The sequence below is a fragment of the Meyerozyma guilliermondii genome, genomic scaffold, assembly GCF_000149425.1.
Source record: "Meyerozyma guilliermondii ATCC 6260 scaffold_3 genomic scaffold, whole genome shotgun sequence".
NCBI lineage: Eukaryota > Fungi > Ascomycota > Pichiomycetes > Serinales > Debaryomycetaceae > Meyerozyma > Meyerozyma guilliermondii.
The window spans coordinates 1,649,806-1,674,352 of record NW_001809798.1 but is presented as its reverse complement, the minus strand read 5'-3'; the positions used below and the strand labels follow the sequence as shown (position 1 = coordinate 1,674,352).

At 43.5% G+C, this 24,547-nt stretch overlaps 16 protein-coding genes and 3 non-coding genes across 19 annotated transcripts; 12 read left to right on the top strand and 7 right to left on the bottom strand. All coding sequences in view use genetic code 12, as the record gives it.

Moving 5' to 3' along the window:
- Position 1: 1 nt before the first annotated feature.
- PGUG_03251 (uncharacterized protein) lies at positions 2-649 on the top strand (the record flags this gene model as incomplete). The annotated part of the gene is made up of 1 exon (XM_001485472.1): positions 2-649. The coding sequence occupies one exon, from the start codon at positions 2-4 to the stop codon at positions 647-649; it is 648 nt and encodes a 215-aa protein (XP_001485522.2).
- A 45-nt stretch (positions 650-694) lies between these two features.
- PGUG_03250 (3-oxoacyl-[acyl-carrier-protein] reductase (NADPH)) lies at positions 695-1,396 on the bottom strand (the record flags this gene model as incomplete). The annotated part of the gene is made up of 1 exon (XM_001485471.1): positions 695-1,396. The coding sequence occupies one exon, from the start codon at positions 1,394-1,396 to the stop codon at positions 695-697; it is 702 nt and encodes a 233-aa protein (XP_001485521.2).
- A 98-nt stretch (positions 1,397-1,494) lies between these two features.
- On the top strand, positions 1,495-1,568 carry PGUG_05924. Its single transcript has one exon. It is a non-coding gene; the product is annotated as a tRNA-Asn (tRNA).
- A 9-nt stretch (positions 1,569-1,577) lies between these two features.
- On the top strand, positions 1,578-1,650 carry PGUG_05925. The gene has a single exon. It is a non-coding gene; the product is annotated as a tRNA-Thr (tRNA).
- Positions 1,651-1,748: 98 nt separating this feature from the next.
- PGUG_03249 (signal peptidase complex catalytic subunit) lies at positions 1,749-2,393 on the bottom strand (the record flags this gene model as incomplete). Its single annotated transcript, XM_001485470.1, has 1 exon — positions 1,749-2,393. One exon carries the CDS (start codon positions 2,391-2,393, stop codon positions 1,749-1,751), a length of 645 nt encoding a protein of 214 aa, XP_001485520.2.
- A 32-nt stretch (positions 2,394-2,425) lies between these two features.
- Positions 2,426-3,790, top strand: PGUG_03248 (phosphopantothenoylcysteine decarboxylase complex subunit; the record flags this gene model as incomplete). The annotated part of the gene is made up of 1 exon (XM_001485469.1): positions 2,426-3,790. The coding sequence occupies one exon, from the start codon at positions 2,426-2,428 to the stop codon at positions 3,788-3,790; it is 1,365 nt and encodes a 454-aa protein (XP_001485519.2).
- CCE1 (cruciform cutting endonuclease) lies at positions 3,791-4,741 on the bottom strand (the record flags this gene model as incomplete). The annotated part of the gene is made up of 1 exon (XM_001485468.1): positions 3,791-4,741. The coding sequence occupies one exon, from the start codon at positions 4,739-4,741 to the stop codon at positions 3,791-3,793; it is 951 nt and encodes a 316-aa protein (XP_001485518.1).
- A 763-nt stretch (positions 4,742-5,504) lies between these two features.
- Positions 5,505-6,491, top strand: PGUG_03246 (SDR family oxidoreductase; the record flags this gene model as incomplete). The annotated part of the gene is made up of 1 exon (XM_001485467.1): positions 5,505-6,491. One exon carries the CDS (start codon positions 5,505-5,507, stop codon positions 6,489-6,491), a length of 987 nt encoding a protein of 328 aa, XP_001485517.2.
- Positions 6,492-8,984: 2,493 nt separating this feature from the next.
- PGUG_03245 (uncharacterized protein) lies at positions 8,985-9,203 on the top strand (the record flags this gene model as incomplete). Its single annotated transcript, XM_001485466.1, has 1 exon — positions 8,985-9,203. One exon carries the CDS (start codon positions 8,985-8,987, stop codon positions 9,201-9,203), a length of 219 nt encoding a protein of 72 aa, XP_001485516.1.
- A 263-nt stretch (positions 9,204-9,466) lies between these two features.
- Positions 9,467-11,107, bottom strand: TRM1 (tRNA (guanine26-N2)-dimethyltransferase; the record flags this gene model as incomplete). The annotated part of the gene is made up of 1 exon (XM_001485465.1): positions 9,467-11,107. The coding sequence occupies one exon, from the start codon at positions 11,105-11,107 to the stop codon at positions 9,467-9,469; it is 1,641 nt and encodes a 546-aa protein (XP_001485515.2).
- A 355-nt stretch (positions 11,108-11,462) lies between these two features.
- PGUG_03243 (uncharacterized protein) lies at positions 11,463-12,410 on the bottom strand (the record flags this gene model as incomplete). The annotated part of the gene is made up of 1 exon (XM_001485464.1): positions 11,463-12,410. The coding sequence occupies one exon, from the start codon at positions 12,408-12,410 to the stop codon at positions 11,463-11,465; it is 948 nt and encodes a 315-aa protein (XP_001485514.2).
- Positions 12,411-12,532: 122 nt separating this feature from the next.
- PGUG_03242 (palmitoyltransferase) lies at positions 12,533-13,621 on the top strand (the record flags this gene model as incomplete). The annotated part of the gene is made up of 1 exon (XM_001485463.1): positions 12,533-13,621. One exon carries the CDS (start codon positions 12,533-12,535, stop codon positions 13,619-13,621), a length of 1,089 nt encoding a protein of 362 aa, XP_001485513.2.
- Positions 13,622-13,862: 241 nt separating this feature from the next.
- PGUG_03241 (uncharacterized protein) lies at positions 13,863-14,321 on the top strand (the record flags this gene model as incomplete). The annotated part of the gene is made up of 1 exon (XM_001485462.1): positions 13,863-14,321. The coding sequence occupies one exon, from the start codon at positions 13,863-13,865 to the stop codon at positions 14,319-14,321; it is 459 nt and encodes a 152-aa protein (XP_001485512.2).
- Positions 14,322-14,466: 145 nt separating this feature from the next.
- Positions 14,467-17,043, top strand: DAL81 (Dal81p; the record flags this gene model as incomplete). The annotated part of the gene is made up of 1 exon (XM_001485461.1): positions 14,467-17,043. The coding sequence occupies one exon, from the start codon at positions 14,467-14,469 to the stop codon at positions 17,041-17,043; it is 2,577 nt and encodes an 858-aa protein (XP_001485511.2).
- A 56-nt stretch (positions 17,044-17,099) lies between these two features.
- ARC19 (Arc19p) lies at positions 17,100-17,558 on the bottom strand (the record flags this gene model as incomplete). The annotated part of the gene is made up of 1 exon (XM_001485460.1): positions 17,100-17,558. One exon carries the CDS (start codon positions 17,556-17,558, stop codon positions 17,100-17,102), a length of 459 nt encoding a protein of 152 aa, XP_001485510.1.
- Positions 17,559-17,735: 177 nt separating this feature from the next.
- On the bottom strand, positions 17,736-19,553 carry PGUG_03238 (uncharacterized protein; the record flags this gene model as incomplete). The annotated part of the gene is made up of 1 exon (XM_001485459.1): positions 17,736-19,553. The coding sequence occupies one exon, from the start codon at positions 19,551-19,553 to the stop codon at positions 17,736-17,738; it is 1,818 nt and encodes a 605-aa protein (XP_001485509.2).
- Positions 19,554-19,904: 351 nt separating this feature from the next.
- Positions 19,905-19,986, top strand: PGUG_05926. The gene has a single exon. It is a non-coding gene; the product is annotated as a tRNA-Ser (tRNA).
- Positions 19,987-20,038: 52 nt separating this feature from the next.
- On the top strand, positions 20,039-20,539 carry PGUG_03237 (uncharacterized protein; the record flags this gene model as incomplete). The annotated part of the gene is made up of 1 exon (XM_001485458.1): positions 20,039-20,539. One exon carries the CDS (start codon positions 20,039-20,041, stop codon positions 20,537-20,539), a length of 501 nt encoding a protein of 166 aa, XP_001485508.2.
- Positions 20,540-21,321: 782 nt separating this feature from the next.
- On the top strand, positions 21,322-24,547 carry PGUG_03236 (uncharacterized protein; the record flags this gene model as incomplete). Its single annotated transcript, XM_001485457.1, has 1 exon — positions 21,322-24,547. A coding segment is annotated over one exon (3,226 nt), but the record flags the coding sequence as incomplete, so codon positions are not given.

Genomic DNA, 24,547 nt, shown 5'->3' with positions numbered 1-24,547 from the left:
GATGTCTAAAGTTGGCTACTACGATAGTCTCATGATCGAGGCACTAGCCCGACCACTGAGAGTGCCCAATGCTAACACTTCATTGGTGATAAAAGCGCTAAATCACATCACAGCATGCCCATTCCACCCTTCCATCAACTTGGCGTTGTGCAATATTCTACGCAATTTGATAGTGGAAGTACGTTCCAAGTCCAATGCCGTGGACCAATACCAGCACATTATCCAGGTCATGAAAGTTTGGTTGTCATTTCCATCACATCCTACCCAAGTGGTTTTCAATTCTCATCTTCCGGGAAACCAATTTTTATTTCGATGTCTAACGAGCGTTACCAAGTATCTAGCACCGATAGTTGATACCAAGGATACGAAACTACGCAACAAAGTCAACCATTGTCTTACAACAGTAGGCATTTTCCAACATTTTTACCTTGACATTGGCGATAACGAAGACACCACTGGGTTCATCGAGTGTTTTTTTGAAATGCAAAAAAGCTCAAAAGAACCAAACGAAAGTTTCAACGAGTTTGTCATGTGGCTCCATGACCAGGGAACATCCGAGTACATTGACCTTAGTCGCCAGCTCTTCTCCAGGTTCTATACCGACGAAAACGATCCTATGCTCGACGCTACCTACGGGTACATTTTTTGACTCAAAAACCTAAAGAATCAAACGCCTCTTCGAATTTTCCGGAGGTCAGATCTCTCGCTTACCCTTGGCGTCAAATACAACGCACCTTCCCGAAAGCTTTTGGTCCATGATCATAGCTACCGCTTGCTCAGCACATTCATCAAGTCCTACTTTTTTTATGGGAATTTTCACCGAAGCGCCCATCTCGGTCTCCGCAATTAATCCTGGCAAAAGAGCATTGACTCTCACCTTATTTTTCAACTCGGAAGCAAGCGACTGAGTGAATCCTAAAAGTCCTGCTTTCAGAGCAGCATACACCAGGGTTCCTGGCATGGTAATTTTGGTATAAGAGAGAACCGATGCTATGTTGAGAATTGTAGGAACAAAGTCCTGGTTGTTTTTTAGCATATGTTTGTACGATAATTTGGAAAGAATGATTGGAGTTGTCAAGTTGAGGTTAATTGTAGCAGCAATTTGATCATCGCTGAGTCTGGGAAGCAAAGAATGGTTTGAGATCCCAGCGCAATTGACCAAAATTGTCTTGGATTGTAAATTACTTGCCAATTGAGTGAAATTCGGACGTTGAAGATCCATGACCAAATAATCATGGCGAGCATCAGAAGGAAAATCGGCAATGTTCGCCTTTAACTTGGATTCATTTCTAGCCACAAGTGTGACAGAGCAGCCCAAATGAGCCAACTTTCTTGCTATAGCCAAACCGAGCCCCTGGGAGCCTCCAGTGACAAGAGCTCTTTGACCCTGAAGCATAGCAATGAAGAAAAAAGGCAAGGTTTATAAACTTCGACTGAAACCTTAAATGCGAAAAGCACAATGTATACACTCGGTGCGAACTTGACCCACAATAAGACTTCGTGGCCAAGCTGGTTAAGGCGTGCGACTGTTAATCGCAAGATCGAGAGTTCAATCCTCTCCGAGGTCGAATTATCCAGCCTTTATGGCCAAGTTGGTAAGGCACCTCACTAGTAATGAGGAGATCGTCAGTTCGAATCTGGCTGAAGGCATTTTTTTGCAGAATAAACCACTGAACAGACACAAACTATGTGGATTGTTGGCTTCATTTTTTACTACAGGTTCTTCGTCTCGTTTTTGCTTGCATTCCCTACTCCCCAGTCAATAAACTACTGATACACATTATCCCCAAAAGCGCGTACCGAGCATACATGTTTTCACTGATCAAAATGGTCACGTACCCCACCTTTGGCAAATACGCCTTTACTGTGCCCACCAAGTCGGTTGCCTGGTTCAAATATCCTTGTTTTTTGGCATACAACCCCAAATCATCAACAAGATTGTTATCACCTTTAGTCAACAAGTACTGTTTTTCCAGATTATGATGTTCCCTCAACACCCTATGGACTATAGGAATGTCTTTACCCTTGATTTCGTACACCACTACATCGCCCACTTTATTCTGACGCTGTCGATTCCATAAGAAAAGAATATCTCCACGTTGAAAAGCCGGTTCCATCGAACCAGATAAAACCACCACCACGGGCGAGTGAGAATTGGTCACCACAGACAAGGTTTTCCACGCCATGAACGACGAGGAAAAGACAAATGCCATGGTGAGAAACTGGGTCAATTGCTGGCGGAGATTCATGTTAAGAGGCCAGGAAAGCTGTAAATGAACAGCGCGAATGCGAAGGCTGCCAGTGCGACTGCCAGTGCGAGACTGCCTACAGCACATAGTGGAACCTAGGCGCCTGCACGCGGCGCGGGCCCCCACACCAGATCGTCCCTGCATAAACAGGCCAACAATTCAGATCACTCATCACCATGGCAAATGACGGAATCACTCCGCTGGTTTCCTTCTGCGACGACGGCTCCGACCGTGCCAGGAGGTTCACCATATCCGCCCAGCCATCCTCTGCTAATATAGCAACCATACCTGCTTTGGAAAGGCAGGGTTCAATCCAAAAAACTTCTCGCAACAATTCTATAAATGACAATGATGTTATGCTGTTTATTGCCAAGGGTTCGCACCCTCGAAACACTCCGTTGAAGTTGAACCACGACTATATCACTTCCAGCAACGAATCTTCTCGAGGAAACTCTCGGGTGGCGTCGCCAGTGTCACCGGGCCATGGTCGCCAGCACCAGTATTTTGACAAGTCGCCGTCGCCTCCTAACGGGAAAAGCGAAAAGGAAAGGGATGGAATTGAAAGAGGCTCTGGAGCCAGAGTTCCTTCCGTCGAGATTCCCTCGCGCAAAGGCTCCGTCAAAAAGTCCAACAAGACCATCGTGGCGTCGCCCATTGGCCCGCCGGTTCCTTTCCAAGAATACTTGTCGAAAGAAGACGATGGAAAAATTCACATTCTTCTCGCATGCACCGGGTCCGTTGCTACCATCAAAGTGCCGTTGATATTGGACCGGTTATTCCAGATCTTTGGCAAGTCCAAGATCTCGATCCAGCTCGTGGTCACCAAGGCTGCTACCCATTTTCTCAAGGGCCTCAAGATTCGTAATGACGTCAAGATTTGGCGAGACGAAGACGAATGGGCCAATTACGACGTGGCGACCACCACTACCACCACCACCTCTTCACAAACAAAAAAGACCAAAAATCCGTTTGAAAAAATGATTCTCCACAATGAATTGCGTCGCTGGGCCGATATCATGTTAATTGCACCATTGTCTGCCAATACTCTCGCCAAAATAACCCATGGAATCGCCGATAACTTGGTGACGTCGATCGTCCGTTCTTGGGGCTCCTTGAATTCGTCTTCAACCACACCAAAGAAGCCCATTTTGGTGGCCCCAGCTATGAATACTTTTATGTACACCCATCCTGTCACCGCCAAACAACTCCAAGTGATTTCGTCCGCAGAGTATGGGTTTGGAATCGAGATTCTCAAGCCGGTGGAAAAGGTGCTTGCTTGTGGTGACATCGGAATGGGAGGAATGAGGGAATGGGTGGATATCGTGGAAACGTTGCGACAGCGGATAGGCGCCATAAGCAACTTTAATGAGAAACAGAAAGAGGGTGAAGAAGGCGAAGAGGAAGACGAAGATGAGGATGATGAGGATGATGATGACGATGACGACGATGACGACGACGATGATGATGATGAAGAAGAGGACGAAGACGATAAGGACGCTAAAAAAGATCCATCGCTCATTTTTGATATCTCCAGTACATAATCACATGTTTGCATAAATCTTAGCTAGTGTAACGTCACCGTCGGCTGCTAGGCGGCTGATTAGACGTAGATGATTTTGGTTCAAATTGTGCACGAGTGCAGCGATATCTTGGTCCTGTTCCAATGCGCGGGCTAGTTTTTTCTGGTTGGTGACAATTTCGTTCGCAGTCAATGCATACAATAAGCTATCGATCAAGTCGTCGACTTTTTCCTTTGGCGACATTTGCAATGCATTTAGCAATGCTCTAGACTTGTTTGGGGTGGATAAACTGGAAAAGTCTGGTGGAAGAGAATTGTGAAAGATAAATGGCCGCAAATCTTCACGAGCAAGCCATTCGAATGCCAATTTTATGCGAAGTTTTTTGGGGTTCGAGCCCAATGACTTCTTATCGACGAACCGATTGAGCCAGAAACTGATCATATTATTAGCGTTCATGGGGATTATCACCGCATCAGTTTTGAGCGTGTAAAGCACAGCATAGATCATGTTTTCCAAAGTATAATTCAACAATACGTTTGGAAGCGTGGAATTCATGTTGTTCGAACGCGTTCTTTGTGTTTCCACCATGATCAAATGGGGTTTATCCTTGATTATGGTGGAAACAATGTTGTATGCCAAATGACTAAGGTAGCGTCTCGAATCGATCAACGAGCCAGGATCGCTTGTCAATGCCTTGAACGTGGCTCCGTATTCATTATTCAAGTCGACTTTTGTCCATTTTTCAATCGTGGGTTTCGATTTGGCGACAGTTTGACAATAGGAGAAATTCTTGATACCCATATCAACAGCCAATACTCGCATATTTGTGGGCAATTTGGCACCTATTTTCAACCCGTCAAGCAATGACTGGGTTCTTGCCGCCTTCGTGGACTGCACAGGAAGTCCGCATAGTATGGATAGTTGTGCCAAAGTATCAGCACTACATTGCAATAGTCGAGGTGCAAATGTCATGAGGACTGCACACGAAAAGCGAAACAAACATTTGCGTTAAATACGGGCGCGTTGTTTTGTATCTCAGATCTGATTTCATGATCGATACATTGTGCTTGTATTCTGTAAAATTAAACGTCTAAGTTGCTGATTCATACGACAACAAACTACACTTGTTTTCAGTGAGAGATAAAATGGATGCAAAAACAAGACGTACTTGAGATGAATCTTCAAGAATTGTCAACATGAAGCTATAATATGATTCATCTTTTTGATGAATATCGACAGAAGTGCAAAGCTGACCTCGATGACACTTTAAGAGCGAGAATTTTTTTGGTTTTACACTATTTACGTGCAGCAAATATGCTCGTGGCATAGCCATGGGGCCATTTCATGGAAGCTTGTATGATGAGGTGCAACCATTATCCATAAACAGCAACTTTATGGGCGCCTTAATTTAAGAAACTTTGCAATTTGGCGCGGTTATATTTGATGTCAGAAACACTTATGCCTACAATCGCCTAGAAATTTGTCACTTCCTTCGAATAGCCGCAAAGAACACATCAGCTTGATTAGTCGTATTGAGTTTTTTGTTGAGCTCCGCGTACTAATAATAGCGCCGGGAGTTCGGCCCGCGCAATCTCCGTGCTGTCAAAATGATCTCCGTGACACCGTTTTATTTCCGTCAAATGTTCGCAGCAAAATTTCACCCACCCAACATATATGCGGCTCCGTTTTCATTTCAAAAGTATAAAAGGAGGGTGATGGAACGAGAAGATTAATCATGTCTACCACAGTTTTTGTTTCCGGCGCCAATGGCTTTATTGCTCAACACATTATCAAGCAATTGCTTGAAAAGAACTACAAGGTGATTGGATCTGTTAGATCTCAGCAAAAGGGAGAGGACCTTATCAAAAACTTTAAAAGTTCAAACTTGTCTTACGAAATTATCGAATCGCTTTCTAAGGAAGGAGCATTTGACAAAGCGCTTGAAAATCACCCAGAAGTTGAGGTATTCTTACATACTGCTTCCCCAGCTACGTTTGCTACCGAAGACTTGAAAAATGATCTCTTGTTGCCAGCAATTGATGGTACCAAAAATGTATTGAAGTCAATCAAGGCTCATGGTAAAAATGTCAAGAAGGTAGTAGTTACATCTTCTATTGTCTCAATCGCCAAGGTGACGAGGGGCCCTACAGGCACCATTAACGAGAAGGAATGGAACGACATCACCTGGGATGAAGGTTTACAAAACGGGCTTACAGCTTACGTTGCTTCCAAGACTTTTGCTGAGAAGGCTGCTTGGGAGTTCGTTGAAACAAACAAACCAAGCTGGACATTGACCACCGTTAACCCCGTATTCGTATTCGGTCCCCAAGCTTTTGACTCGTCGGTGAAAGGCGGTATGAACCTCACCAGCGAAATTCTTCTTTCACTGTTGCGCTTGAAGCCGGAAGACCCACTTCCCGAAACTGATGGTTATTTTGCCGATGTACGTGATGTGGCTAGAGCTCATATTGCAGCCTTTGAATCTCCAGATGCTGCTGGTCAAAGATTGTTGGTTAATTCCGAAGAGTTCAACTTCCGTAAGATTCTTGACATCATCAACAAGAAATTCCCACAACTCAACGTCGTTAAGGGCTCTTCCGAAAAGGTCAAGTTGCCATATGTGCTTGACAGTTCCGCTAGTAGAAAGATCATTGGTGACAAGTTCATTGACTTGGAAACCTCGGTCTATGATTGCGTTAAGCAATATGTTGATAACAATTAGACTAATAGTAATGAACATAAAAAAAGGGCAGATAATCAGAACAGTTGAGATATATTATTTGCAAGTAGAATTCACCGAGCAGGCAATCCAACGAACAGCGAACACCTGTCCACAAATGTTACGGAGCCATTGGTGTAACGTACGTGTGGAACATGCCACGAACACAATTATATTTGGTACAAACACAGAGATATTACAGGTTTTTAAGCAACAATTCTATTAGCTCTATCTATTAATTTTAAATGTCTGTTAGTTTTTCAAATAATGCATGAATTTGATAACTTCATTACCGGGATGTAAGAAATGACATGAAATGAGTAGATCACGGTTCAATTTCCTCGCTAAGTTGTGATTATCGAACATTTGCTCTCATTAGCTTGTGGTTAGCGCGTATTTTGAATATGTTTATCTTTAATAATGTATGTCGTTCATTCGTACTGTTTGTCGCAAACAGAATAAATTTCAGTTAGCTTCATAATAAAATAGCAAAGTTGTCTGGCCATTGATCATAATAGTTTTCGTCTTTAGCAATGTAAGTTGTTCACTCCTAATACCTTTATTGAGCAGGTGACTGCGCAAGAAATGTACTCGAGCGAACTGGACCTCTTAGAGATAAAGAAAAAATTGCCATGCGATTTTGCAGCCACTTTATAGCCCTGGTGTACTGATGTATTCTCCTGCTTGCAACAATCTTGTGAGGGCACTGTACTCGGAAGTGCTTGCAATCTTTAATGTGAAATATGGCTATGAGTTAGCTGATCTAGCTGAAAGGATTCTACGATAAGTTAAGGGGTGCTTTACCTGCTCTAAGTTCGAGGAAGATCCTTCTATGCAGAATTCCTTCGCTAATTACCTTTTTGCAGCCAATAGAATATCACTTATGGAGCACTTATATTTCAAGAAATTCGTTGTAGGACGTCTTCAGTGTGATGCAGTTTCAGGTTATGACTGAGAAATGATGCTACTACTATGTTTATAACCACCCAAGGTCCTCGCAAATGAGATGAAAATTACACCTATCGTGAAATCCCAAGATTTGGTAATGTACACCAAAATCAAATGAGTACAAATGAGTAGCCCTAGAAGCAAGAAAATTTCTTGGCCACTCATGCAATTTGAAATGTAAACTTATTTGGTGGTCCGAAGTGTCAGAGCTTTAAGGTTTGGGTCCGGTAAATTCTCAAATCTTTAAAGATGAAGAATTTCTTGAAATAATGACAATAAGTACAAGACAAAAGCTATGTTTGACATATGGTACGGTCAGAACCATATAGACATCCGTGCCAGTAGTCCAACCGTCAAGCATTTGAAACAATACTACAATGAGCCATTCCCAATGCCAAGATCTTATCCAATGTTGTCGTCTAGAACTCAATATCAAAATGTACCAGATAATTTGGCAAACAATAGAAAGGGTCCATTTAGGGACGAGATGTTGAGAGTCTCGAAAGAATAAAGCTCAAATGTGGTACTAGGAGGCGGCCACTACTATAACCCTTAAACGCTAGAGATTAGAATTTTAGTGGTTTGATGTTCATCGGAGAGGTTATTTACTCAATGTGCTAATGACTCCCTTTGTTCAGCAAAGACTGGTTGGGCCGTTCAGCTTCTGGCATTGTCATCGCAATGCAGGCTATTGGCGAAAAATCTTCTACAATAAGGGAAGATGACTAGTGGACTAGAGTTTACGCAGGAAAGCAGTGCCAGAGAACAGCCCTCATCTCATTTGAAGCTCACCATTTCTAGTCCTTATTCTTGTCAGTGAAATCTACTATCCTCGAGATACGAGACTACGACATTCAACAATTTAGTAGAAAGTCATGAACGTTTACCATAGCTTCGTAAAATTCAGATTCTCGTCTGAAAATTATTGTGCGCGCTGTAACGAGAAAACACTCATATGAAAGTAGTAGTGCAAAAATAGTGCAAAAGTTGGCTGAGGGGGCTGAAAATGAAAAATGTAGCACGCCAAAAATGGCGACCGGTGTTATCGCGAAAAAAATCACATACTTTCGTGGCAATGAAACGGCTGGCTCCGAGATTCGTGACAATATCCCCCACGTTTTATCAGACCCTCGTGGGCAGTATATGGCTAATAATAGTAATTGCGCGTTCTGTTTTCACCAGTGGAAAAACACGTTAATAAGACCATGTCCTATTGCGGTTATATTGCCCTGCAGGAGGCACCTGCAAGTTGCCGAAGGGGCTGTGTTGGGGCCGCCTAAGGCGGGTGGTGTTTGGGTGGCACGACCCGCGCCCGACCCCCTGGGCAGGCTAGATGCCGGAATGCCCTAGCCGGGACACCAAATCGCGTCAAAAATTTCCGCATTCGTTACTGCTTCCACAGTTTTTTTTCTTTTTTTTTCTTTCGGCTGCACATTTTTTGCTCTGTTCGGCGCGAAATCCATTTGGCGTTCGTGACTCAGGGTGGCGTATAAAAGGAGCACGATTTCGTTCCATTTCAAATTTTTATTCTCACACACTTATCACATAATGCAATTCCAAACTGTTATCCTCGCTTTGACTGCTGTCGCCGCTGTGTCTGCTAAGAACGCTACTGGTGCTGCTGCCGGTAACGGTACCGGTGCTGCTGGTAACGGAACTGGCTCTAACGGTTCTCACTCCTCTTCTTCCGGTTCCGGTGCTTCCCAAGCTGTCGGTGCTGGATTGGTCGGAGCTGCCGCTGCTGCTGGTGTCGCCTTGTTGTTCTAAGGAGTTTGCCCCTAGTGTTTTACATTTTGAGATGGTAACTCTCCGGTTAATAGAATAATAGAGATTAGTTTGACTACTAGTTCTCGGATTAGGCAGTGCCTATGGTGTACTAATACAATATTTCAAACGATTTCGGCAAACCCGTGTAGACATTGTAAATTCTATTGTTAGGCAACTGCAACGCTATTGTTGCCGTGGCGCAATTTTTGAAAAAGTTTTTTTCAACTTCGCACATGATTATGGTTTGAAAGAGTTATTTTTAGCTATTTAGGCTTGGCTTTTGGCCCCCAATTTTTCGTGGGGTTTTCCTGATACCGAACCATCTTGAGCTTACGCAAGTCGTGAACTCGCACACTAACGTCGTTGTCGGTTTCAAAATCCACTGTCTTGTCGCTGGGTGCCAAATTCTTGAGAAGCTTGAATCCCACCATTCCTTCGGTCAAGTTGGGGCTCAGAACTATATACTGTTTAAGCTTTTGGTGCTTGGCAACGAGCTTTTCATTTTCTGGATCCAGTTTTAATTTCTCTTCGATTTCTTGTAAACTTTTCTTATTGCTTCTGATTAGCCATTGGCGATTGATGTCGAGAACAACTTCCCATGGGGCGTTGGTTTTGACACAATTTTTCTTGGCGTGAGTCAATGAGACATTGTAACCGTAATTGCCAACTGCTCTGCAAAAATCTTGAATGGGAATGGGAGGAGATTTGAAAAATGAGCAGATTTGGTTGAGATTGATGTAGAAAGGTTCATCCAATAACTCGTTTTTGGCCAACGTCAACATACCTTTGATTCGCTGTGTTGTGCCATATACTTCGGGGTCCAGTTCACTATTAATGGTGAGTACTCGGTCAATAAACTCGTGGTTGTGCAATTGTCCATACCACATAGGCCCCGCAATATTGTAATGAGACTCACAGTAAGTGCAATTTGAGCCTGGAGTAACCGCTCGAGGAATCTGAAATTTTTTATTTTCCACCACCCGTCCCAACGGCTGGTTGACCTTGTGTCCACACCCACCACAGTGGTACGTGAGCATGGTTCGTGAAGCCAAACGTTTGACCTCGATGGGACTGGTTCTCACCTTGATGAAAATGCGAAAGTAAAAGTCAATTGAAAGACAAAGGAGTGGCTCTATGGTCTTCTTATACTTTGCGGCAGTGGTGGCGATCATATGGAGCATCAATCTAAGTCCTGCTTCATGATTGGCCTCGCTACTCAAAAAAGTGTTACCAAAATTATTACCACCATAGAGAGCAAAGCATTTCTCCGGGTACCCTGAACCAGCCAACACTCCCGCATCGGTACAAGTAACAAGCAAAAGCCCTTCGTCCACCACACATTGCAAGGCGCTGTCAATAAATGGAGCAGCAGTGCCATAAGGATCGAGATCAATGACATGAAATTTGTCACTGGTACCAGCCATGTACTTGATGGCATCGCCAAGATTGGGTTTCACAATCCGACTCAAATCGTTATGCTTGGTGTTGCGGGTTATTGCCTCTACGGCATGTGAGAGCATATCGTTGGCCACAACTCGTTGAACATTCGGTATCTCATGGCCATATCGAAGGGCTCTTAAACCAGTGGCTGAGAGTGCCTCGAGAATATTAACAAATGGCTTTTCTTTGCCCTCATTTGCCTCTGGGTTGTCCAACTTTCTCTTTTTGTGTTCTCGTTGGCCGATCTTGCTCTCCGAGTACAATTGACTCCAGGCTTTGATGGCCATCACCGACAAATCTCGATTGAATTGTTGAATAGGATTATAGAATACCTTCTCTTCTTCGGGCACAAGGATGACCGCCTTGCCCTCCTGGACAGTTACGTACTCGGCTCCATCTACAAGCATGGTTCTGGTGTGCAAAAATCGTGTGAAAGTTCCCCAGATTCGATGCCGAACGAGCATACAAGTTCGATGAGATGGGCTATTTTTCCTGGAAAACACACCCACACACCCAATCTCACATATTCATGAGTGCGATCAAAAGCACCATTTTACCAATGGAGGAATCTACCGACTATGAGTCCGATATGGAATCCGACTACAGCGCGTACTCGGACGAACTCACTGCCCAAGAACACTGGGAAGAAAGCTTGAAGCAAATCAATGCGCTTTTGAGTTTGGTTATATTTCCGCTTTTTGGCAAGATTTTGGGCCGACGATTCGCCCACGGAATTTGGCGCCAAGTGGCCCAGTGGATACATGGATAGCCACCGTTAAGAGAGCATGTTACCAGGATTTGAATACATGGATAGTGGTGTTAAGAAAGCCTGTCCACGAGGGTTTGGAAGCCCTGATGGAGGCCGGGCTTGACCACTTCCAGCAACATGAGCTGTAAGAACGGTTCGATTAAACCGGTTGAAATTCTTGCTAGGATATTGTGGAGGATTCTGACGTATTCGTCGGCAGACAAAATCGAGTCGTTGGACGAATTGAGCGAGTTGCTCGAAAAAATAGACGAGCTCTCCATGATACTGCTTTTGTCGTCGGTGGAAGAACTCAAGTCGGCACCTGCTATATGCGACTGGAGGGTAACGTAGATAGAAAGCACCAATTGCATGGTGATTTTGTAAATAAATAGCACGTCTAGAGATATATTGATCTCCAACTTTTCGATCAAGAGTTGACGTGAGTTGAGTTTGATGGGTGAAGAGTTCTTGCTGAGACTCAGATTAGATGCCTTGCTCGAGAGCTCGTGTAGCTTGGTTCCTGCCGAGGTGGTGGTGCCGATATCAAAGTTTTTGAGCAATAAAAGTAAGTTTTTAACAAATTTGACATGTTGGAGAGACTGATTATTAGCGCTATTGGTGACGGTTGAAGACGGGCGCTCACCATGGAACGGGTCGTAGGGGTCATAGTAGCCAGAAACAGGACTTTTGATGGAAGCCAGCGAATGGTTCACGCTGGGATGTCGAGACACCGAATTGTTAAGACTAGCAATAAACAGACTTTGGCGCTGCTGTTGTTCCTGGTGCATTTCCTCGTCTAACTTGAGCGTCTTGATGAGATTTCCAAGCGAGATTCCAAGTTTGAGAAGTTTGTTCGGCTCAATAGGAAACTTGTTGGCGTCATTAATGGGCACCATATCCTCGTATTGCAACTTGTAAGTGTCTAGAAAGTAGGGGAGTGGAGCCGAGGTGTTTCTGAACGGTACGGTAGCGAGTATGTGGTTTATGGCATTGATTTCCCTTGCAATATCGGCGTTCATTCTGGTATGAAGATAACCGAATTTCACAACCAGTTTTTAGCTGCGCGCATTATATAGAGGACCAACCAACTTAACCACCTACCACCTAATCAACTAAATCTATACGCCCAATTTTTGGTTCTATGTGGCTCACAGTCGGGGTGATTGTAGTGGTGGCTCTTCTTGTCACCATAGCGATTTTTGGCGACTCTCCTCTGTTTCGAGGCACTTTGGTCCACCGTTCCAAAACGTATATTTTCCACACATGGCATAGTTTGAGCCATGGTTTCCACCAAGTAAATAACCAGTATTTCAATGGGCGACTAGAAAAGTACTTGGGCTGGCTCGTGCCTTCGTTTTATATAGTCGTGGTGACATTTTGCATTTTTCATTTTTTCAAATCTACCTACCCAATACTGCCATTTGCCAACAGCTACTTCCACAATTTTTTCATTGGAGCATCCATTATACTGATCTATGTCTTCACATACCTAGCCACGTTCTCCGACCCAGGTATAATTACCACCCAGTCGGTTTCCAAGGCCAAAAAGTTCCCCAACAACCAACTCATCTTTTTCGATGGTCGAACTTGTTCCACTTGTTTGCTCGAAAAACCAGCCAGATCAAAGCATTGCTCTGTGTGTGGTCACTGCATCATGCTATTTGACCATCATTGCATCTGGGTCAACAATTGCATCGGTTATTACAATTACCGGTGGTTTGTGGGGTACCTCATCGCTAACATCAACTTTCTCATTTACGGTGGATTCGTCAACATTTGGACTCTCCAAGCACACAAACAGGCCCACCAAGGATACTGGAAGCTTATAAAGTCTTCGGAGGATATGAAAATCACCGGAATTTTTGCAATTCTTTGCACAATATTCACCATCATTACCAGTGCATTCACGGCGCTTCATATCCGATACATCTACCTTGGAGTCACCACTAACGAATACGAGAAATGGGCCGAAATCGAGCATTTAATAGGTTTGGGGGCTCTTTATAAATGCGAAAACTTTGACCAGCCGTATGTGGAACAAGCGGTGGTTCTTTCGAATGATGCCTATGAAACCGTCTATATCAGTCTCGACGATGCAAAGATCTTGTTCAAAGATTCAGACAAGGTATCACGACAACCAGTGACATCCATGGAACGAGACTTGGTAAATGTGTACGATTCGGGATTCTGGAACAATTTGAAGCAGCGGCTTCTACTCGAAGACACTTAAGAAAGCTGATCAAGAAGCAATAGCTCATCAAAAAGAGCATCTGACTTTGATCTCTTCGTTTCGATGCTAATGGTATCGATAATTGTCAGACTAATCTTCAACTCTCGCCTGGCTTGTCTTACTCCAACCCGAGCCGCTTTCGCACGATTGATGGAATTGGAAACAGAGTCACTTTGCGAGTCGAGTTCACCGCTTGTTCTGGCTCCATGTTGTTTTCGCCCACGAACTTGGACTCAAAGTTATGGTTTTGTTCTTGAATATTGGAAAGTTTTTTGAAAAGCGCAAAAAACTGGCGAGAGTTTTTGGTATAGTTGGTATGCTGTCCATGATACACCGAATAAAGAAAAAGCCGAAACATGTGCAACAGCTTTATGGGATCATCCAGGTCCTCGAATTGGTCTATGAGATCGAGAGTGTCAAAGAAAGAAAGAATAAGGTGAGCCTTATCGGCTGGTTCATCAATATCAGCAAGGTCATCGCCAACAATTTTTGGTGCCTTTGCCTTCATGTTTTCGTCCATTCGGCGTACCTTCAGCGCGAGCGTCATCGTGTCATGGTCGCCGTAATCATATTGCAACTTTATCTTTCGTTTCGGCGGAATCTCGACTATATAGTATCTACAACTTTCCCCGGTGCGATGGGTGCGGAAATCGACAAGCGGCACAATTTATCGCACTCCTCACATCCAGTACCGACGTAGTCAGATATCACCGTTTGCTCCACTATAATTGTATTCTGGCCCACCTTGGAGTATCCACACACTGTATACATCCCACAGTATCTCCTACAACTTGCAAATCACCATCTTTCCCCATCGATGAGATAAAACATCAAGGAGTTACGATATGAACGGCGATAAAAAACTCGGAGAACGCTTCCACAAAAGTGAAATGGAGCCCTCTCTCGATCCCCGACTCGGGAATCATGACCACGAACATATAAATACCATCCAGAACGATACTCTTCTTGAAAATGACGAAAACTTTGTCAACACACCTCCGTCATACATCGACTCTACATGGGCACAGACCATGTTTATGGGTCCCAACGACATGTACAACGTCAATTATACGGAAACCGGAGACCCACGAAACGAAACGTATAACCAAAACCCACACAACCCACACAACACACAAAACCCAACAATCTCCACACATTTAAACACCAACCTTCATGATAACAGCCACATAACCCGCCCTCGACGTCCGTGTGACCACTGCCGCAAGAAGAAAACAAAGTGTGTCATCGTGCCCAATACTTCTGTTTGCGTGCAATGTGAAGCCAAGTCCATCCCATGTACGTTTATCGGACTGGCACCCAAAAGGAAACTAAACGAAGAAGAAGAAGCCCGTAAACGTTCGAGAAAGAACAAACTGTCGGTGGTATCTCCACACTCCGGTGGACTGGCAGAAATCGTCCCTCCCAACGTTCCAATCCGTGAAACCGCTCCCGTCCACGACTACTCTCGCATCAATAATTCTCTCTTGAAGAAAACCCTCTCGTTACAATTTCCTCGCTCGAGTTTCTACGTGGGACCTACATCGTTCATGTTCGATACTAATCTCCTCAATCTTATCATTGGGTCGCAAAACAAGGACAATTCCAAATCCGCCAAAGTGGAACAAATTAACTTGAGCGACACTATGTCGCTTCGAAAAGTGAGCGAAAAGGCCCAATTTGTTCTTCGTGATGACCAGTCTCCCCAATCGTACCAAACAATGTCAAACGATGTCGACACAATAGAAAAGTTTGTTGCACCCCATGGGCAGATCTTGATAGACCTCTATTTCCGGATTATTCATCCTTCGTACCCCATTCTCCACAAAAAAGTGTTCTTGGAAAAATACTCACGAACCCATCGAGAGTTCAGTGCTCCGCTCCTAGCGGCCGTTTATGTTCTCGCAATCCAGTGGTGGGACTATGACCCTCTGCTTAATCTGTTCCCTAAGCCAAGCACCGACACCATCTTGAAAATTGGAATGAGTAACTATCTCTTTGAGATCTTGAAGCGTCCGAAGTTGAGTGCGGTCCAGGCGGGTCTTTTGCTTCTACAATGCCGCCATGTTGTGCTGAGACCCGGCGAAGAGCCCAATAAAGCGTTTGGCACCATCGGCGATACCGGCTGCAATGAGTGGGTACTTTGCTGTCAGGTGGTAGCTATAGCTGAGGAGTTGGGTCTTGGGCTCAACTGTAATAACTGGAAGTTGCCAAAGTGGGAGAGAGGTCTTCGGAAGCGGTTGGCATGGGCCGTATACATGGAAGATAAATGGCTTTCATTGAAACACTCACGGCCGTCGCATATCCATCCCCATAATTGGGTAGTGGTTCCTTTGATCGAAGAGGATTTTCCAGAAAAACATGGCGATGGAGACTTGAAAGAAGGCTCCTCCGATATCGATAACGGGAAAAAGATCTTCATGTCCCTCATAAACCTCTCGCAGATTCTTTCTCAAATTCTTGATGAATTTTACTGTATGACTGCCATGCAAGAGATAAAAGAAGTCACCCAGGTGCTTCTGAGAGCCAAGCCACTTCAACTTCAACTTCGAAACTGGTACCATTCACTACCTAATGAACTTCAAATGAACACTGTACAACCAAGGAAACTTTCGTCCAATGGATATTTGCAGCTTGCCTACTTTGCCGCAGAATTGACGTTGCATAGGAAAATTCTCACCATAATTTACCAGCAAGAATCCGAAGGAAACCCTGCATCGCCTGAGTTGGTACAAGTTTGTCGAACTGCCGCTCGTACTAGGTTGATGGCATCGATCGAGTTTGTCAGAGACTTAAAACCAGAGCATATACATTCGTTTTGGCACTCTTCATCGGCACTGAGCTTGACATTAATCGGAATATTTGCAGCCTTACTTTTCATGTCTAGCTCGGGGCAAGAAGAGGCAGACTTCTATCGCGACCTGATTTTCAATTATCGATGGATTTTGAAGATCTCATCAAAGAGTTTTGAGCAGGCATCAGATGCTCTTCAGCACTTGGATTTGGTTTTGCAACATGTTCCAGGTTTATTGACCGACAATGCCGATCTTCCAATGGTGGTACCTATTGTGGGTGATAAGCAACCGTCGTTCAACAATAGTAACGTCAATACGGATTCCGAGTCGTTGTCATCTTTTTCTCAGGGTAATTCTCAACCATATCCAATGAACCAGAGTCAAGAGTCTGCCTCTCGTGGTGGGCTGTATGTGGTTAACTCGCCTCAATCTTCGCAGAGCCTTTCACCCAAAGACTTTACTAAATCTGCTACCAGGATCAACTCAGATGGCTCTGGGGGCCATTCCCCCATCAAAACAAATTACCGAGGACCGAAGCAGGAAAATATAATCAAGTCCCCAGAAACACAATACACTCCTTCGGGTCTTCTGAATCACATAGAGACCAGAGAAGGGAGCGAAGTTGGCTAATCTACAAACGAGACAACGACTGTTACATAATATACTTTTATTGTAGACGTTAAAACCTAGTCGAAGGGAGTCAAGTAAGCCTCGGCGATCACACGGGCTCGAGCGTTCAAAAACAACTTCATTTCACTGATTTCCTTGTCCACCTCCTCCATGAACTCTATAATGAAGTCCACCAATTTGTCCTTCAACATCTGTTCTGTGTGGAAGTTGGTGATCAAGAACGAGATATCGTAGCCCGCAATGGGAACTCTCCGTAATATGAAAAAATTCTCTGCTCTTGACGTCAAAAATCTGGTAAACTGGTGTACCAAGATTTGTTCGATTTCATCAGCTTGCTTTATTTTAATAGAAACTCTAACCGAATTGACCGATGGTTCGATGAGAATCTTCTCGTTCTCGTTTCTGGCTATCACCATTGGATTTAACACCAATTCCGGATTGTGGGTGTTATCAACCTCGATTTCGGGCCGATTATGTCTTTCAACCAATTGCGAGGAAAAGTCTTCCAAACACATTGCTGCCGTGAGCGAGGAGCGCACAGCTGTGAGATATGGCTTCAATGATTGCGACTGCGTTAGCTTGCGTATTCGTCGATTGGAACCAGCTGGTACTTACCATCCTTGTTGGAGTTGGTGAGATTTGGAGCTTCATAACTAGACGCTGTATACAGGAACTATATAGGAGTAATGGGGTCAGTAGTTGATAACGACTGGATTAACTTTGGGAGTGGGTTTAGGACGTTTTGGTTCCAGATCATGCGTGTTGGAATTTTCACGTTTTCGTGATGTGGTTTCTTTGAAAAATGACTTTTCTTGAAGAAGTTTGATGAGTTCCGTTACAGCTTTTTCTAGCGCAACTGATAATGATTGTTGAGTGTCTTCTGAGCTCTGACATAACTGTTGTAGTATTTCAAACTCTTCCACAGACGACAATTGGCCCTTGAGTGCTTCGTAATCAGCGCTGATGAGGTTTAGTTTGGAACTGATTCTGATTGCTGCTTCATTTTCTTCGTCGCTGACATTGATATAATCAAGTTGAGTGTAATGCTCGCTCAACCATCTAGCCAAAACGCCAGCTTGCACTAGAATCTTCTCTTCGTTGGCCTTTTTCAAGCTTTCTTGTAATTTTTCGTGGTCTTGTTTAATTGCGGAATAAACGGTTTGCAATTCTTCTTGTGGAAGCAGCTTGATGGTAGATAATCGGTCGTCATTAGAGTTGCGTATGACTTCAGTAAAGTGACCAAATGACTGAAGAAGGTTCTGATAATCATAGGTGACCGGATCATGACGTCTCATATCGAGAAAGTAGCCTTCCACTAAATCTTTTCGGAATTTAATTGCCTGGTATGCCTCATCGACCACATCCCAGAAAAGCTCCAATGGCAGTGATCCCTTTCGACCACAAAGCTCTATATATGCGTCATTCTCCTCAAAAATAGGTACCATGTCCTTGAATAGAGTTGAGGCTGTGATCTTGAGCAGGCTCAAAAACTTTTTGAAATTTGAACGTGCCTTTCGATCCTGGCGATGGTTAGCCTTTTCCACGGTTTGAAGCTCGTCACGGAGCTTCTGCACAGTAATAGGAAATATCTTGGACATGTAAAGGTCAAGGATATCGAGTTTGTCCAAATCTTTGAAATGCTTGTTGGCTTGAAATCTGGAGTCGTTTTGAAGACGGTCGTACAATTGGTTCCAGTCTTTGCTTGAGGTGACAAGATTGGTATTTACCTTGGTCAAATAGGACTCTAGTTCGTCTAGCGCTTGTTTCTTCTTCTTTTGTACCTCTTCTTGCTCAGCGTGGCGAGTTTCATTGATAAATTCGTAGTAAATATTAGAAATTTCAGCATCGGAAAGCACCGTGTGGGTGAAGATGGGGTTTTCTTCATCTATTAATTTTCGCTTAATGGAGATCCAGCGCGTGTTTGTATTGATTTTGTCGTCGTTTCTGTAAGATTCCAATAATGCAACAAAATCTGTTTTGAACTTTTGTACTACTGCTTCTTTATTGGAGATGTCGTTTCTGAGCCTCGAGTCTAAGAACTCATCGTAAATCTTTTTTCTTTCGAGAGAGTCTTCCACAGCCCAGTATGCTGGTTCCTTGATAAACCTGGACATGACTTTTTGAAACGACCAGGTGGAATCGACAGAATTATCACTCAACAACTGAATAAAATTATCTCGACTATTTGGCTGCACTTCTGCTATTTTTTGTTGAATCGGTGACGGCTGGATTGGTTTCTGTTGCAATTCACGATCGAGGTCGTTTAGAGTCTCCTCAGCTCCTTCTTCATCTAGCTTTATATCTTCATTGACAACGAGCCCATCTGGTTTTTCCCAAGTGGTTTCCTGGGTCTTTTCATTATAGTAGTACTCGCGTCCATCGTCTGTGGTGTAGACCAGCCAGTCTCCAATGGATCCAGGCTTCGTCCAGGTGGTTTCTTGGGTCACAGAATTGTAGTAGTATGTGTTTCCTTGCTCATCAGTGAGCTCTTCCCATTCTGTATCGGCCATTATAGGTATGAAAATGCTAGAAAGGGACAAGATTCTATTGAACTTATGGTTCTATTGCATAGATAATGTAGGAAGAAAAATTACTCTCGAGTATAGGTCCAAAAAATGAAAGGTGGTGGAATTGAAGTATGATAGTAACTTAACAAACGCAGATTTTCCTGCATATGTCGCATTGAGTCTAGTTATGAGACCCGATTTGAGCGAGTCTGACCCGATTTTCGCAATTTTGTGAAAGTCCCCCAGGATTTTAGGCTTTTCCGCGCCAAAAACTTAATGCGTGGGTTCGAGTCTTATTTTCAGATTTTTTCAAAGAGATTGATAAACGGCTCTGCTTTAAAAAAAACGTGATTAGGCAACTTGTCCGAGTGGTTAAGGAGAAAGACTTGAAATCTTTTGGGCTATGCCCGCGCAGGTTCGAGTCCTGCAGTTGTCGGTACCTATTTTTTTCAATTTGGCTGCGAATTGTTGCAACTCTTATTTGTGGCATGGGTAAAAAAAGAATCACGAAAGCATCTTCGGCACGAAGAAAAATCCGCTACTCCATCCCTACCTTGCTCAAGTTACGTAACGTACAAAGTAGAGTGAGATTCAGGGAAAATTTTACTGATTTTATAGCTCAATGTCTGACCAAAAATCACCGCAAAAGATCCGAAAGATATACTACGGGTATTCCTTGGGATCCTAATGAAGACTGGAGCTTCCCAGCGTCTACACCAATAATGACCTTCAACGGCCAATCATATCTTTTGATCCCAGTATCGTCAGTGCCAAACAACGCCGTACCTCTTCCAGTTCGAGTCATCTTGCCTGCAGGCGGCGACGAAAGCAAAAAATTCCAAGAGCCTGAAATAAGCCCAAAAAGCCCGGATTTTTCCAGCGACAAAACCACCAACGAAAATACTCCTGCAGTGGATGAAGAAACCGACGACTCGTCGTACGAAAGCTCAAGCGTGCAAATAGAGATCCTCATCGGCCCCAACACTTAGTGTGGGTGTTAGGATGGCACACCCCATTGAGAATCGCTTCAAATAATCTTTACTGATGGGAGATGATACCGATAAAGTTGAATTGAGCCTTGAAATGTAAGTTTGAAATTGGATTTCACTTATAGCTACCCAGGAAACTAACCCAGAATTGTCGATCCACAGGCAGACGACTCAATAAGGCTGGAAATTGAGAATTTGTCGATCGATAAAATCACATGGATAACCATAATTAATTCGTCATTGACCAAACTTTATGGCATATCTGGAGCTTGTCTCCCTTATGCAATCACAGAAGAGAATGGAAGGTCAGCTGTATTGCAAATTGATCGACAAGACCGAGAGAAATTTGAACTGTCACTTTTTGCTTGCACCTTCAACTTGGACCAGTACTATAGTAGCATCGATGCTAATTGTACGCTAAGGCTTACTAGCTGCTAAGTGTTGGAAGGAAAGGAAAGGTTTAGGCAATGTTGCAAAATGAATATCATGCTATATAAGAATAGTGTAATCCACACAATCACGAAGAATCACGCCATACCCGTTATGAATTGTCTCTCTTCTTCCGTTTTCTTCTTTCTTTCCCCTTCTCTTCTCCTTAAACTTACTCTCCCCTTGTCACTGCCCCGTTACATAAGCACAGCCATAGTTGGTGTTGGGATGGCGATACCTGCCAGCTATCGTGACAATTATACAATACCTTTGTTGAAATCGTACCAATTCAGAGCTCATATCATTCGTCCATTTCCATCTCATCGGGTACATAACTACCGTAATTCAAAACGATGCGTTGGTGGAGCTTCATATGGCTATTTTTAGCCCTTGTTAGCTTTTCAGAGCAAAAGGATTTCAGCCCCAAGATTTCCATACTGACTAGAAAAAGGATTTCCAGCGATGTAGTGTACTTTGACGACTCCAGTAACATTCTTGGACTCTCCAAAGACGGCGAGCTTAGCATGTCCTTTGACGATGGTGCCAAATGGCAAGTGGTTGAGGAAACCAAGGGCAAGAAAATTGTTGCCTATGAGATTGATCCGTTTGTTAAAACTCGAGGATTTGCGTTCACAGATGGTAAAGACCAGTTTGTAACTCAGGATAGCGGAAAAAGCTGGAAAAAATTTCAATTGGTGGATTCAAATAAGAAACCCGCAGATATGGATAGCGAACCCCACGTTATCTTTCATGCCCAAAACCCCGACTTGGCACTCATTGATTACTATAGTTGTCCTCACAAGGGTCCATTATCGGCAAAATGCAAGCGGAAACATTATTATACCACCGATGGCTTCAAATCGAGTCCTAAGGAATTGCCAACTGATGCAGAAGTGTGCCGGTTTTTGAGGTCCACGAAAGACTTTCAAGAAGGCAAGGAAGAAGCACTCGTATGCTCTCTTAACGATGTTAACTCTTTTGGTAATATCGTAGAGTCGACCATAATATCTTCGGACGATTTCTTCAAAACACTGAACAAGTTGAGCCATAAGAAGGGCAGGTCTGGCTCGATTCTTGACATTAAAGTCGAAAGCGACTTTATCATTGCCGTGATTCAGAACGATAAGTTCAACAGAAATTCAAAGGTTTCAATGCTAGTCTCTAAAGATGGCAAAAACTTCCATGAAGCCGATGTGCACATTGACGTTGCCTATGGTGTCATGACATTTTTGGAATCGTCTCCCTCAGCCTTATTTTTGTCTGTTCTCGACTATTCCAGTCATCTCAAGAAATTTTCTTTATCAACTGTCTACAAGTCTGACTCTTCTGGCTTGAGATTTTCCAAAATCTTGGATCGAGTACAAGGAAACAGCGTTGAGAAGGTTCTGAAAATCGACGGAGTATGGATTGCAAATCGCGCAGAGGAAGAAAGCGATGAGAAGGAGCACAGTCTTCTTGACATGCTTATGGGTGGTGGTCTAAACGCCAATATCAAGACCAAAATGTCGTTTGATGATGGTGTGTCGTGGCTGCCTCTTAAGGTTACGGACGACAACTGTAAAGTCGACGATGGTTGTTCTCTCCATTTACTCTCTCCCAACGAGCGAGATGGATCAGGCAAGTTCGTTACAGGTCCAGTTCCCGGAATAATGATGGGCGTTGGTAGCACCGGTGATCATCTTGATAAGAGCCTTCACAAAATGCTGACTTGGATTTCGAGAGACGGTGGTGCGACCTGGAGTAGTGCTATCGATACACCATGTCTGTTTTCCTTTGGAGATCAAGGAAACGTCATTTTTGCTGTACCTTATTACGGCAAGGAAAAGATGAGCACGGATGTATACTACTATTCGACTGATCAAGGAAAGACCTGGGAAAAGGGAAAACTCGAAAAGCCAATTTACCCTCTCATTGTTTCCTCAATGACAGACGCTACTGCGGCAAAGTTCATACTCACGGGCATTTACGATGACACTCCAGAAAACGAGAATGATTCAGAGTTTTCTGAGGTGGTTTATGCTTTGGACTTTAGTGATGCATTTGGAGGTAAAGTGTGTAACAAAAACGATTTTGAAGAGTTTTACGCCCGGGTTAACGACAAGGGAGATCCAATTTGCATTTACGGCCACAAGGAGAAATTCAAAAGAAGAAAGCAAGATGCTCAATGTTTTGTTAACAAGATATACGAAGACGTGGAAACGATCGAAGAACCATGCGAGTGTACTGAATTGGACTTCGAGTGTGGTGAGGGTTTCGAACTCCACGACGGCAAGTGTGTTGAGAATGCCAAAAAAATCGGCCATATGTGTCGCCATAATAAAGCTAAAGAATTGTCTTTAGCAAACAAAGTTAAAATTGATGGCACAAAATGCAAAATGGGCAAAAAATCGGAGAGTGATTTTGTTCTGAAACAAACTTTCAAGTGCAGTGACTACGTTGGCCATGGCCATAACCATGAAGGAGGCGGAACAGACCTAGAGATCAATAGCGAACTCAACACCTTTGACGCAAACTTGAGGCAGTATACTTATCTTGAGCAAGGGGAGGATTATACCGGTGAAAATGTTGTCATGTTGACCGATGACGACAGTGCTTGCATTTCAAACGATGGAGGAATTCATTTCAAGAAAGTTCCAGTCAATGATAGAATCAAGGCATACCATGTTGGATTTGTTCCTGGCCAGTTGATTTTGGTTACTGATGGAGATACAATTTACGTATCTGACGACGGAGGAAATTCCTTTGTCAAACGTAGAGCTCCAACTGACCTGGTTAACTTGGTCCGCCTGATTTCCTTCCATAAAACGGACCCTCACAAGTATATTTGGTATGGAGGTGATTGTGGAGGAAAACTGTTTGATTGCGAGATATCCGCTTATATTACCAAGGATGATGGACAAAGCTTTGATAAGTTACTTGATAATGTTGTTACTTGTGACTTTGTTTCTCCATTTTTGGAAGAGGAAAAGGTGAAAAATAAGGACTTGATTTATTGCACTGTTCGTAACAAATCAGGTACTCTGAAGTTGGTATCATCCACTACCAATTTCAAAGACAGTAAGACTCTTCATGAAAATATAGTGGGATACGCAATCTCGGGAAAGTTCGTTATTGTTGCTTCGATAGACGAAAAGGCCAAGTCTTTGAAGGCTAAAGTGACAGTAGACGGCGAAACTTTTGCCGATGCAGACTTCCCTCACAATTTTCATGTGGCCGCTCAAGAAGCTTATACTGTACTTGATTCCGTTTCACAAGCAGTTTTCATACACATTACCACCAACAATGAAAGAGGAAAAGAATACGGCTCCATCCTCAAATCCAATTCGAATGGTACTGATTATGTATTATCATTGGATCGGGTTAACAGAAACGAGGTTGGCTATGTGGACTACGATCGGATTGAAGGCATTGAGGGACTCATGATAGCAAATGTTGTTTCAGACACAGGCAACTCGAAAGAGAAAAGTCTTAAGACCAAGATGACTCATGATGATGGTGCAGAGTGGAATTATATTGTTCCTCCAACGACCGATTCCAAAGGAAAGAAATACCCATGTTCAGGACAACTGCTCAAAAATG